At 49.5% G+C, this 13,410-nt stretch overlaps 2 protein-coding genes across 2 annotated transcripts; both read right to left on the minus strand.

The window, feature by feature from the left end:
• Positions 1–1,323: 1,323 nt before the first annotated feature.
• LOC104913023 lies at positions 1,324–4,298 on the minus strand. The gene is made up of 7 exons (XM_010718018.3): positions 3,959–4,298; positions 3,242–3,532; positions 2,812–3,063; positions 2,692–2,739; positions 2,486–2,600; positions 2,284–2,329; positions 1,324–2,075 (listed from the first exon to the last, which is right to left on the minus strand). Exons 1-7 carry the CDS (start codon positions 4,035–4,037, stop codon positions 1,953–1,955), a joined length of 954 nt encoding a protein of 317 aa, XP_010716320.2. The 5' UTR covers positions 4,038–4,298; the 3' UTR covers positions 1,324–1,952.
• A 3,459-nt stretch (positions 4,299–7,757) lies between these two features.
• CIAPIN1 (cytokine induced apoptosis inhibitor 1) lies at positions 7,758–13,404 on the minus strand. The gene is made up of 9 exons (XM_003209689.3): positions 13,365–13,404; positions 13,094–13,256; positions 12,176–12,328; positions 11,351–11,427; positions 10,805–10,973; positions 10,542–10,615; positions 10,116–10,231; positions 9,522–9,591; positions 7,758–8,944 (listed from the first exon to the last, which is right to left on the minus strand). Exons 2-9 carry the CDS (start codon positions 13,248–13,250, stop codon positions 8,834–8,836), a joined length of 927 nt encoding a protein of 308 aa, XP_003209737.1. The 5' UTR covers positions 13,251–13,256; positions 13,365–13,404; the 3' UTR covers positions 7,758–8,833.
• Positions 13,405–13,410: the final 6 nt, after the last annotated feature.

Raw genomic sequence — 13,410 nt, forward strand, 5'->3', positions numbered from 1 at the left:
GCTGCGTGGACCGCGCGTGCCCGAGGCCGCCCAAGGGGCGATGCGCGGCCACAGAAAATGGCGGCGCCCTACACGGCTTCTGAGTAAGGGGAAAGTGTGGCCAATCACGAGGCGGATCAAAGAAGAGAGGCGGGCCTTCCGCAGACGGGCGGCGCCGGCAACCAATCGAAAGGCAGCTCGGCGGCCGGACGGGCGGCTGCAGGTGAGGCAGCGCCTGTTGTTCTTAAGGGCCACGTGTGGCTGCCAGCCCTGCTCTCCGTGGTGGCCTGGAGGGAACGCGCCGGAGCTTCATTTTCCCTCCTTGCCCTATTTTCATAGAATCACAGAATGGCCTGGGTTGAAAAGGACCACAATGCTCATCCAGTTCCAACCCCCTGCTGTGTGCAGGGTCACCAACCAGCAGCCCAGGCTGCCCAGAGCCACATCCAGCCTGGCCTTGAGTGCCTACAGGGATGGGGCATCCACAGCCTCCTTGGGCAACCTGTTCCAGTGCCTCATCATCCTCTGTGTGAAAAACTTCCTTCTAATATCCAACCTAAACCTCCCCTGTCTCAGTTTAAAACCATTCCCCATTGTCCTATCACTATCCACCCTCATAAACAGCCGCCTCCTGTTTATACACTTCAACACCCACAGCTGCAGGACTTCTCCAGCAAGGAAGATCTGCTGCCCCTCCTTCACACGGCTCGGAAGCATTTCCCAGTGTTCAGGAGGAACCTCCTCATAGCGCTGCTGCCAGGGCAGACACACAGCAGCGCCATTTGCCAGCCACCACCACCAATGCTGGTGCAGTCCGTGCAGCTCTCTGTCACGCAGCTCACAGGGAACCTCACCCCATCTGGATTTGGGATAACACCACCTCCAGCACCAATTCCCTCAGTGTCAGATACCTTTCTCCATGGTGGTCTGCTTCCCTGGGTAACATAGCAGATCTTCCAAGGATGATCAATATTCCTGAGAGCTATTGTAACTGGTTTAGAGAAGAAGGAAAAGTGAAAGAGAGGCTGAGGAAACAACAGAAAGTATCCCGCATTGCTTCCCCAATAACCCGGCTCCCAAGGAGATAAACAAATTACTCCAGAATATGGCTCCCAAAGCACAAGGATGGCTGCAGAGCAGAGCACAAACACCTGATTGCTATCCCAGCCAGCAATTTCATCGTGTTGTAAGCCAAGGCCGCACAGCACAGCAAAATGACAACCTTCATCCAACACCCAGAGGTGATAAAAAACACAGCAAACAAAGCAGAGCTTGTGGATTAAGATGTAAACTATTTACTAAGAAAAAAAGAAGAGAGAAAAGATATTTTTATATATATATATGTATATATATATATATACACACACACACACACATATATATATATTACATAGGTCCTGTTGGATTAACTTGATTTCCTTATACAAGGAAATCAATATAACAAGGCCATCTATCTGGTTGACCAAGTGAAGCCAGTCAGTGTTAACTTTTAGGACTTCAGTAAGGCTTTTGGCACTGTTTCCTTTCAGACAAAACATCCAGCATAGAGCTAGCAAAAAATACAACGTTATAGGTGAGCAGCTGGCTGACTTGCCAGGCTCAGAGGGTGAATGGGGTTCCATCAGGCTAGCAGCCGGTCACTGGTAGGCTTTGAATGTATCCATGCTGGACCTCTCCACAGCAAATGATGCCTTTGTATCTTTGCTTGTCATGTTTCAAGTGCGTGAATCAGAGCAGAGCAGAGCCAAATCCATCACAGCGGGTGCTGGATCTGGACACAGTGAGGAAATGAAGAACACTGCTCCAGGGCTCTACCGGCATATCCATCACCTGATGCACTTGATAAGAGCTAATGCCTGGTTTTCAAGGATCACAGCTGTGGCAGCCATGTCACCAGCTGCTTGTCTCTCCTTTTTCACTCTTCCTGCTGACAGACCTTCCCTTTGCAGAGCAGCGTGGCCATCCTCAGCTCTCTACTTCTTTTGCAGCGGTTTTATTTCTGCGTACACCACTTCTGAGGCTGCAGGTATTGCCCCTGTCCTTTCAAAGATCAGCTTTGCATACGTCACGTCCTCGGTCTGAGGTGATGGGGGAGGCTGTAGAGGAAGACAGCAGTGAGCAGAGCCTTTGGCTCTCTGTTCTGCAGTGCCCAGGGACTGGCATAAGTTATTTCCCATTGTCCAGGAGAGCCTGGCTTGTCACAGATGTTTCTGAAGCCCCAAAGCCCTTTCAGTTGGCATTCACCTGCCAGTGCTTTTTGTCGGAGGGGAGGACATGGCAGATGAAAAGCTCTTACTGCCTTACCGTGCTGAGCTGATTCATCTCTGCTGCATGCTTGCTTTCAGGAGTTACCTAAAAAAAAAAAAAAAGATAACATTGAGTGCTGTTATTTTTAACGCAGAAAACAGCTGCATGGCTGGTTTCACCCACAGCTTGTTTCACCCAAGAAGCCCATGGAGAAGATGCTCCCCAGCACCCACAGCAGCACAGCCCAGGCTCAGCCTTACCTTTAGCATGCCTTTGGTTTCTTCTGCACAGGCACACCAAAATACAAAGCAGGAAGAAAAGAGTCACAACCACTAACCCGGGGATGGCGTACAGGTAGATGATTGCTACGAGACCTGAGGAGCACAGGAATGTGTGTGAGCTGCTGTCCCCACAGCAGGCTCCAGATTTGAGCTCCAGCTCCGTGCTGGAGCTGTGGTTGCTCACCTTCCCGGGTCTGAGGCTCACGGGTCGGAGAAATCTTGGGGTCAGAGCCTGGAAGCAGGGACATGTGTGAGCACCCGTGCAGAGGCAGTGGCACCCACTGGGGGAAGCAGTGTCACTTACTGGGAACCATCCCTTGGGTGGCATTTTCAGTGCCTGTGAAGCTTCTGCTTGACACGGTACACACAATGGGCTCTGCGCTGGCTGCATCCATGCTGCCGTGGCTGTCACTGTGATGTGCCTTGCTGTGCTCCAAGGGGTCATCAGGAGACTCTGGACATGTCCACCACCTCACATGCATGGTCTTATTCTCTTGCCAGACCATGAACCTGCACAGCATGATGATGGTTGAAGTTTTTTGTTGGACAGATAAGTCTGCAGGAAACAAAACAGCAAGTGGCCGTACCTTGCAGCAGATATATCCCACCAGCACGTGCTGCTTGCAAAACATACATTTAATATCTGTGCCCTCCTCCAGCAGCTGCTGCTCCTGAGCCTCTGAGCTGCAGTCACATCCCACCCACCGCACACAGCCCACTCGTGCCATAAGTACCTGACTCCTTGTGGCTCTTGCATGGGCAGTTCTTGTTTTTAGCACTCACACAGCGTGAGGCTTTCATCTTGCACGTGTAATTTCCAGCATGCTTTTCATTCACGCTTGTAAAGGTGAGGTTGTAAGAACCATTTTCCTGGTGTAGGTCAGTCCCTGTGTCTTCCTGTACTATCCTCTTGTTTAAGTTGTTACACCACACCACCTCCCTGTCAGGGCTGTTTGGTAGACAGTGAAAGGTGAGATTTGACCCTAAGGACACGGAAATCTTGTGTGAGCACTGGTGAGCGAGTCCTGCAGAAAAAGAAGCAGGGAGGTTGGGTTTGTGCTGTGAAATACCCACATCCTTCTTGTGAGGCCCTGAGGATGCCAGCCCCAGGCAGCAGGCTTGCTTCTGCCCCAACCATCTGGTGTTCCTGTGGCTGGGCACAGGCGGTGGTGAAGGCAGTGGTGCCTAAGGAGACTTAAAAGCTTCAGGAGGAGCATAGGGCAGGCAGAAAAGCAGCTCTGTCTCAAACCTCCTGCAGGTTATTGCTGCACAGATAGAAAAGCTCAAAGAGACAGCAACTTCCCTGCAGGCAGTCTTGGAAGGGCTGGTGCTGCAGAGATCCTCTCACACCCCCAACAGAGCTGAGAACAGATGCACAAAGATCCCCTGGCAGCACCACTCACCACTCACCCCTCCCAGGCAGGATGAGGGCACAGCATCTGCACACTCACCAGCGGACGGCCAGGCAAGGAGCAGCAGGGGCAGGATGGTCTTCACCACCAGGATGCTCATGGCTCCTTCCTCCAGCATCCAAATCACGTGCGGTGGAGGGGTGGAGGCTGCATCCTCCCAGCACCAGTGCAGGCGGTTCCTTTTTCACGCTGAGGCTCACCCTCTGCTAGGGTTCCTAAAGTGAGCTTCAGCCCAGTTTTATCCCCTCGCTCTGCTGCTTGATTCCATCTATGGTCTTGTCTCAGGCACGTGCCCTGGGCTCCGACACAGACACACCCAGCCTGCCACATGTGCTGCTGGTTCCACCCCACCGCTCCCAGTCCCCAGCACGGATGGGTGAAATGCACACCCCATGGGCACAGGAGGAAGGACTTCCCCATTCCCCTCACCCCTGAGCCCCTTCCGAGCAGGGGACGGATCCAGCAGAGGAAGTGATGCTCCCGCTGGCCATGGTCTGTGTTAATTTTTTGCCAGCAGATGTGGCCCTGTGGGAGCAGCGCTCGCTGTGCTCCCTCCTACCCTCCTCCCAAGTGCCATTTTCTCCCATTTAGTTTCACATCAGCATCTTACATCAGGTAGTCTTGCCAGAACTACCTGTCCCTTCCCATCTTTCTTCTGTAAGTCACAGAATATTGTCCCGAGACCATGTCCATCAAGCTGATGTGAACAACAGACTGTCCTGATGAGCACCAAGTTGGCCATGGGCAAGCAGTGTGCCCCGACTACCAAGAACCCTGCCTTAGGAGCATTGCCAGTAGGCTGCCTTAGGGTCAGAGAACTGACCCTAAAATGGAGCCCTGAGGAACTGGCCACCAGCCTGATGGAACCCCAGATGCTATAACCCTTCAGATCTGACCCATCAGCTTACCCTTCTCATTGCAAAATAACTGAGAGAGGTCCTGCAATGACATCTTAGTACCCTGGGATGAATGCTGGCCTTCTGCTCACCTGTTTGGCCTCCTACATTTTGGAACCTCCTGTTCATGTGCTCTCAGGAGGCGGTACTTAAAAAGTGACCAGGTCTGATGGATGCTAAATTGTAAAGGCACAAAATGAGTTAAAACCGAGGAAGACTGCAAAAGGTTCTCTGCTTGTGTAACTGCATCAAAAACAAGAGGAAGGCAAAGAGAAGGCTTGGCCTGTTGCTTAACCAGGAGGAAGAACCACAAAGATGTGACCTGGAGGAAGTGGAGGCATTCAGAACGCTGCCTCCATCTCACACCTGAGCTTGGAGGGGTCAGACAGAGAAGGGGCACACAGGAGCAAGCCAGAACCAGGGAAGACCCCAATAAAGAAGCAAGCAAGACATGGAGTCACTTATCATGAGAACATGAGGAAGTGGCTGAGATAATCTCTTGAAATCTCAAGGGCTTTGGCAAGAGCAAGCAGGAAACATGGGGAACTGCCTTTGCAGATTGAGTATTTTAAAATCCGGAACCAAGTCTCAGAATTACAGTTCTCAGAAAGATGCCCTTGCACGGGATACATCACATGCATGAGTGCCTAGATGAACATGGAGTGATAATAAACACAATGTCCTGCTTCCTGCATGCTGAGAAAGGGACCTCTCCATGCCTAAGAGTGGGAATGGCAATGGGAAAGCATATGGGATGGAGCAGGGATTGGATCACAGTAGGGAAACCCAGCCAGAGCAAAGGGAAAAAATGAAAAGCAAATCAAAACAAAAAGCAGGAAGATTGTTTCTGAGGTATGTGTGGTTGGAATGCAAAGAGGAGAGAAAACAGAAGAGAATTTGAGGAATAAGAACAGAAAGAGAAAGATGGAGGGAAGCAGAGTGATGAAATGATAAGAGGAGGCAGTAAAAGGGTCAGAAGGGGAAAAGGCTGGGGTAGGAAAATGGCTCAGGCCAAGGAAGCCATTGATTCATAAGATCAAACTCATTTGAATTGGAAAAGACCTTCAGGATCGATGACTCCAACCATCAGCCCGACTCACTGGGTCCCAACACTGCACCACATCCCTCAGTGCATTGTCACCTTGTACCTTAAACACCTCCAGTGGGAACTTCACCACTTCTGTGGGCAGCACATTCCAATGCCTGACTGCACTCTGTGAAGAAAGTGTTTCTTGAAAACCTGTGCACCTGGAAATGGGGCACAAAACCCTCAGATGCCTCCAGCTTCTGCACAGAGGGCAGCTACGGCAAAGCCAGACCATTTCCATGTCCCCAGCACAGCAGTGCCCACCAACAGCCCCAGTGATGCTGGCAGGAGCAGCTGACAGCGCTGGGCTTTGCTGTGCACCAGGACCTGGAGCAGGAGAGCCAGAGCACAGCCACTGGAGGGAGGCAGCAGAGCAGAGAAGCCAGCAAAAAAGTCCTCAGGCATGGCTGGAGACTGAAAACCACGCAACCACAGCAAACCATGCAGGAGAGAGGCATCCATGCACCCACACTGGGGCCTCTCCCTGCAGATCCAGATGCTTGCTGCAGCTCCAAGTCCATAACTGGAATGACTGAAGACAGACAGTGAATTCCCAGGTCTCACTTCGTACAACTTGGCAGCTGTCTTCTGTCCATCAGATCGATGGGGTTTTTAATCTGTGGGCAAAGCATCCCACCCACCTGCATAGAATCATAGAATCAAGGCTGGAAAAAGCCACTGAGATCATCCAAGCAGCAGCCCATCCCCACCGTGCCCACTAACCGCTTCCCTCAGCGCAACATCCACCTCTTTCTCAAAAACCTTCAGGTTTTCAAGGGAAGGGGACAAAAGGATAAATACTCGTCAGAACCAGCTTGATGGCAGTAGAGTCCCACCCAGCAGATATCCCACTGCCAAAGTCTGCCCCATTTGAGGGCCTCTCAGACAGCAAAGACAAGCAATGCTGTCTGAGGAGAACAAGATTATACAGTCTTAACCATCATTAACTGAACTCTGCAGTATCTGAAAGTGTTTCCAGATTGTTTAAATTCCAGTCTTGGGAATCATCGTGAAACAAAAGCCTCTGCCACCTCCTCCCTCTCTTATCTTATTTGCCCCTGGAAGGAAAGCAGAGCTCACTTCAAGGTCTGCCTTTATCTGGGACCTTTCCCATTGAAAAACTCAGCTCCTGGCTTGGAAGGCATGCTCTACTCCCACTGCTGCAGGAGACACAGCATTTCAGGGGGCCCATCTCTTACAACAATCTTGCCCATGAAAGGATTTATACCAGCTTTGTCAGTCATATTTCTCCTGATCACAGCAAGATCTTATCTTCCACTGCCAGTGAGGCTGGAAAAAAGCAATGAAATCCTTAAAGTCATTGGCACGTAAAGACTTTTACCTATTTCTCTTGCTTGCAAGATGGGAGCGCTCGCAGATTTGCTGGACAGGTTTATCACAGGATTTGAAGCTCCCTGGGAGTTGTTCAGCAAGAACCAGAGATTTGGGACGAGGGCAAGGAAGGGATGTTGGAGGTCACTCCACCAACCTGGCTCCCAACAGAGTACTTCTGCCCCTTGATCCAAACAGGCTTTGCCCACCTCGAGAACTCCCTCATGCTCATGTCTGCCTGCAAGCCTTCTCCTTACTCAACCAGAAGTAAGGCTCTTTCTGAAATCTATTTAAAATTTTAAAAAAGTGAATCTCAACATCTTGATTCTGTTCTTCCTAACGGGAACCATGTATTTGTGTCAAGCTTTCAGTGGAACAGTTCTTCTAGAATTTTGAGATGCACTCTGCAAGCCAACGTTGAAATGGTTCCAGATGTCCCTACTGGCCCTGAGCTCAGGGGAGCGAGCAGAAACCATGCAAAAGAAGGTGTTTAAAATGCCACTAATACCAGGTCTAACACAAATGCTTGACTATTGGTCACATTTATTTTAAGAACAGAACAGCTTTTCATCCCAGATCCCTACATGAGTTTATTGTGCAACTGAGGAAGGACAGTGACAAGAATTTGCATCCTGTAGAGCAAGTTGTGTTTTCCTCCTCTCCTTCCCGAGGTGGGAAGCAAGCCTGGCACAGAGCACCACGAGCTCCCTCATCCTGCACCTGTGAGGATGCTTCATTAGCAGTAAGAATGCAAATAAATAAAAAGTAGTCAGTATCAACCAGAAATTAAGTTATTGCTACGTTCTTACTTATTGGACACTGCGGGTAACTCACTCGATAACCACCAAGAGAGGCGATGGTCTCAGACTGCCCTTGTGTTTTTGTTGGTCAGAGATGGGGGAGGACAAGGTTAATTTTCTCCCTGCCTTGAGGGCAGCAGTTATCTCAGTGGTAGCGAATCTTTGTCATTGTGATGAAAACAGGTGATGGAGGGGGATGACACCCCAAAACTTGGAAATTCATCATGCCTGCCAGAGTTTACCAAGGAGTACACAGCAGAATACTTGCTGCTCCTGACTTGCAACAGGAGCTGCTGAGTAACCTTCACCTTGTAAAGAATTTCAGGTTCAGATTTCAAAAATATAAGGAGCCCAATGTCACCCTGAGAGCTGAGCCACAGCTGCTGATGCACAATGTAAACTAAGGGTAAGGAGCAATGTGGGCTTGGGGAAGTACTGGTGAGGCTCTTACCATGGCACACAAGGTCAGTCTGACACATTTTCACCTCCCTCTGCTGGTGGGACATGCTGGGACGGCCAGCGTCTCAGTATTGAGTCAAGGCAGCTACAATAAGGCTTAACATTAAGTAGTCTAACACATACAAGACCACTGGCCACCACAGATTATCTCTTAGCCCAAAGTTGATTACGTGTGATGAGCTCACAGCAGTGCCAATTCCTACAGCATCCCTCCCCACGAGGAGCATTGGCCGGAGAGCATGAGTTTGAGAGGATGAGGAGAGCTGTGAGAAGAGCCTCTATATCTCAGGCTGATGGAAAAGCAGAGAAGTCCTTTCCAGCACGTTCAGAGATGACTTTTTTAGGCATCGTGCAGCTGGTTCTCTTTCAGCAGGATCTTCTCTCCAGGCTTGAAGGCAGGCATCCCCAGGTAAGGGCAACTGGCACAGCGGAATGCATCCCCCAGGTAGCACTGCCAAGAGACAGAAAAACACTTGTCATCATGGCAACTCTCAGTTCTCTCCTCCCATTATATGCTTTTTCCACCTAGAGAAATGACCTGCTCCTCAGCATATGCCAGCACAGAAATCACTTCCCTTCCACCTCCTCTGAACACGTGCTTGTTTAGCAGGTAACAGAGCTGGTGCAGGACACTGCACTCACACAGAGGAACCAAGTTTCCAGCTCAGCCCTACAGGAGGGCAGCTCTGCCTAGGCACTGCTGTGTGCTGGGCTTTAGCAGCTCCCTAACTGTACTCCCATAAGGTGATCTTCCCTAAGGAGACCACTGGTAAGCAAGTGAAGCACAGGGTCACTGTCTGCTCTGCCTCCTGCGAAGGTGGCACTCGCACTGTAGGCACACAACAAACTGGTGCAGAGCACATGGGCTGTTCTAAGAGGTGAGATGGTAAAGGCAGAAGCTCTGCAGAAGCAGGCAGTATTTTAAAAGCAGTAGGCAGCTGCTTTAGAGAGCAGTCATCAGAGAAAACTGTTCTCAGACACAAACTGCACCCTGCAAACCACAATATACAAACAAAATGACTATTTACATTTCCACAGGCAGATTTGGGCTGCGAGCTCTTCTTCTCCTGTTCCAGCTCTTCAGCCAGGCCACACGTGCTGCAGAAAATAAAGAAGTCACTTGCATCGTTCTGATTTAAAAGCTATGAGTTACAATCCTTGTTCCAAAACTGTTCTCATGCAACAGCCCTCACTTTGTCACACAACACAGCTGGCTCTGGGACTCTCAAGCTCTGCACTTTGTTCTCCAATACCAATTTGCAAAACAAGCGTTGAAGCACGCTCCTCCAGCTGAAGCAAGGAGGAAATGACTCTAAAGCAATTTGCCACATAAACTATTCCTCCTTAAAATCAGTGGGAATAGGATTTTAGTGAAGGCTGCACAAACTGTGTAGCTACCTCCGAGAAGACTGCTGATCATACCAGTATGGCAGCTTGTAGCAGTTCTGTCACAACTAGCCAATACTCACTGTGTTTGGATTTACATTCAGATAGCCAAGACAAGGAAAGGACACGAACCAAGTGAATTATGCTTTCCCACAATCTTTTTTAAAAACATCCAACTCTAAGGTTTCATTGCCGTGAGTTAAGAGGTACGCTGACGTGCTAATCCCAACACTGACCAGTTCTTGCAGGCTTTCTTTTTGCCCTTTTCTTTGCAGGACGGAGCTCTGAGAGAGGCTGGATCTGGCTTTTTCAAATCCTCTGAATCCAACAGCTCATCAGAGTCCAAAAGATCCTGGAATATACCATGGAAGAAAACACACAACAAATCGACTTGTTAGTAGGGAATGACATTGCTGTTACATTCATAGAAACACCACTCATTGTAGCACTAGCACTGCAAACATTCCCTCTCAACAATGCCTTTCCCTCAATTCTCACCACACCTGAGGGCACCCAACACCTCAAACAGCAGCTGAGAAATTTGGGGATGCTTTTCTACCTCTTAAGTTGTAAAGCTTCCCAAGAGGAATGACCAAAATTAGCTAGAGTAGAAAAGAAGAGAGAAGGAATGACAGCAAGGTCTCACAAATAAAAATGGATACCATCTCTTCGTCATTCATATCACTGGCAGACAGCGTCCACAGCTTAGCAGTAGCTGGGTCCACAGAGGGTTTTCCTGGATCCAAAACAAAATAAGAAGCAGTAGGTACACCAGCCACTGCCCCATCTATTTCCAGCAACTAGAGAGTTCAGACAACTTTGGAAAGCCCCACTCCACAGATATTTATGTAGCACTCCCTTCCACAGGGATGTTTGTCACTTCAGAGAAGGGCAATTCCCACGTTCAGCACACATCATGCCTTACCTGAAGGACTTGTTTTCTTGGCAAAGGATAGTTTGAGTTGACTTGAAGATCCCACTTCAAAATTGGGTTTCCTGCCTTCCATCTGAACAATGAGAAGGTCATTGCCTTGGTAGCCCAAATGCTCTCGGACTGACTGGGCCTCCTCTGCGGTCAGAGGTTCCTTTTGCAGCTGTAATGCAAGATCTTTGGTTACTGAGCCACTTTATTTCAATGCCCCAGCCACTACTCCTGTGAACACAGATAATCAGTTGTGTCTGGCTCCAGTTGCTTATCCCTCAGAACAGAGGAGTCAGTCCCAGCTGCAGTGCAACACAAAGGGCTGATCAGCGTGGCGTGAGCCAGCAGGCACGACAGAAGACAGGTTTCCTCCTATCTTCAACCCTAAAGAATAACACCACCTTTGCAGTAAGAAAAGACTGTGGCAGATAGCATCCATGAACATCCACAATGAACCAGGACAGCTAAACACCTTGCTACCCATCAAGTCCTCGTCTACTTTTGGCTAACAGCAGGAGAGAATTCTGAAAGCAATAAGTACAAACATACCTCCTTCACTTCCACCAGCCCAGAGAGAGTCAGAGCTGCAGGGAGTTTGGCTGCTGTCTTGATTCCGCTGTTGTTATCTGGAAGACACAAAAGCAGGAAATAGCACGAGGAACAAGAATAGTGGTCACTGAAAAACAGATGTGGTACTTGGAACCTGAAAGACCAACAGACCTTTACAAAGAAGTACTCAAACCATACTCTAAAGCAGGCCCTCTCCAGTAAAAGCAGGAACAAAACAGAGCAGCTTGTTCATTGGATTAGTGGCTTGAGAACATAAAGTTGGTTCTAGCTCCAGATCTGTTCTACATACACCAAAACCTTCCTCAATCCAATTAACATCAATTTTAAAAGAAAAAAACAACCACACACCAAAAACACAAAGCAACAAAATCCCCCAAACCCTTTCACATATTGCAGTGAACAACTTGTGAATTTTTCAAAGCATAAACTGCTAAATGATTGCTATATTCAAAACTATAATACTCCAGAGCCTTGCTCTAGTAGGCAAAGCTATTAGTCACTGTTTAACCCAAAATTCATCATGGGCTTCTTCTCTTTGACACCTCTTAATAGTCCCAATTGCACTTTACTCCAAGTCCACCAAAATTCCAGCCTGACAGATGTGTTTTCTGAAATAAGACACTCCACCTACTCCAGACTTTACCTATCTTAAACAAGACAAACCCTTTACTATTCACGTTAGCATTTCAGGATAACGAAAATCTCTGAATGTCAGCCAGTGTTCCTGCTGCCTTTCATTTCAGCCTAATTCTCTCAGGAATTCCTTTGCTGCCATGAAAGCGAGGCTAATGCAGATTCTCTTACCTGATTCTGTAACCACGGGTTCTTTCAGGAGGACACGACCCCCAGGCTTAAGTATTCGAGCTATTTCTGCCAGTACCTCTGCACTGTGCTGCGCTGTGCTGCCTGGTACCACGCCTGAGAGAATCACATCGAAACTGGACTCCCTGTGAGCCGCTGCAGAGGGAGAGATGAAGACAGTACAATTTTATGCACAGACACGCTCATAAATAGTTGCTTAATTATCAGTTCTGCCCTTTCCCTCATCTCTTATACTTACGTACAACAGCAGTAACTGCATCACAGAATCATTAAGGTTGGAAAGGGCCTCTAAGATGAACTAGTCCAGCTGTCTGCCTACCACCAATACTGCCCACTAACCACGTCCTGAAGTATTGCACACCCACGTTTCTCGAACACCTCCAGGGATGGTGACTCAGCCACCGCCACGGGAACCCATGTCAGTGAATCACTGCTCTGAGAAGACGCTTTTTTCCTTATAACCAACCTGAACCTCCCCTCAACAACTCAAAGAAATTACCTTTCATCCTATTGCTGTTACCTGGGAGAAAGGCTGGCTCCTCCCCACATCCTCCTGCCAGGGCTGCAGATCCACGAGCTCCTCTTCTCCAAATGACCACCCCGTTCCCTCAGCCACTCCCACGGCTGTGCTCAGACCCCTCACAGCTCCGCTCTGTTCTCTGGACACACTGCAGGGCCTTCATGTTTTTCTTGTAGTGAGATGTCCCAAACTGAACAGCAAGGAATACACCTGTATTGCTGTACTGCTGCACTTACTGCTCTACTGCTGTATCTATTGCTGCACTGCCAGCTGTTAGCTACGGCTGCTGCCTGCCTTACAAACCAGGGAACACACAGCTCAGAAAGCAGAACTCCCTTCTCCTTTTAAGGCAGACAGTGAAAAACTGAGGTGGTTCTTACACTGAGACAGCTGGTTAACGTTCTCCACGGCCACGCGACCGTCAGCTCCCACCGAGGCCCGGACGGAATCCACCAAGCCCTTCAGCGCTTCCACCGGCGAGGACCCGTCCCAGATGACGGCCACGCGCTGCCCTGCGGCGATGCCGAACTCCTCCATCTCCACCTGGCAGAGGAACGAAGCGTGACGGTCAGGCGGGGCGGCCAGAGCCTCCCCAGCCCAGCGCCGAGGCGAAGCTGAGGCGAAGCTCCGGCTCGCCGCCGTCCCGCTCACCTCTACCCGCTCCGCCCGGCGCCCTCGTCCCGCTCTGACGTCATCA

Source organism: Meleagris gallopavo, chromosome 13 (genome assembly GCF_000146605.3).
Source record: "Meleagris gallopavo isolate NT-WF06-2002-E0010 breed Aviagen turkey brand Nicholas breeding stock chromosome 13, Turkey_5.1, whole genome shotgun sequence".
Classification (NCBI taxonomy): Eukaryota; Metazoa; Chordata; class Aves; order Galliformes; family Phasianidae; genus Meleagris; species Meleagris gallopavo.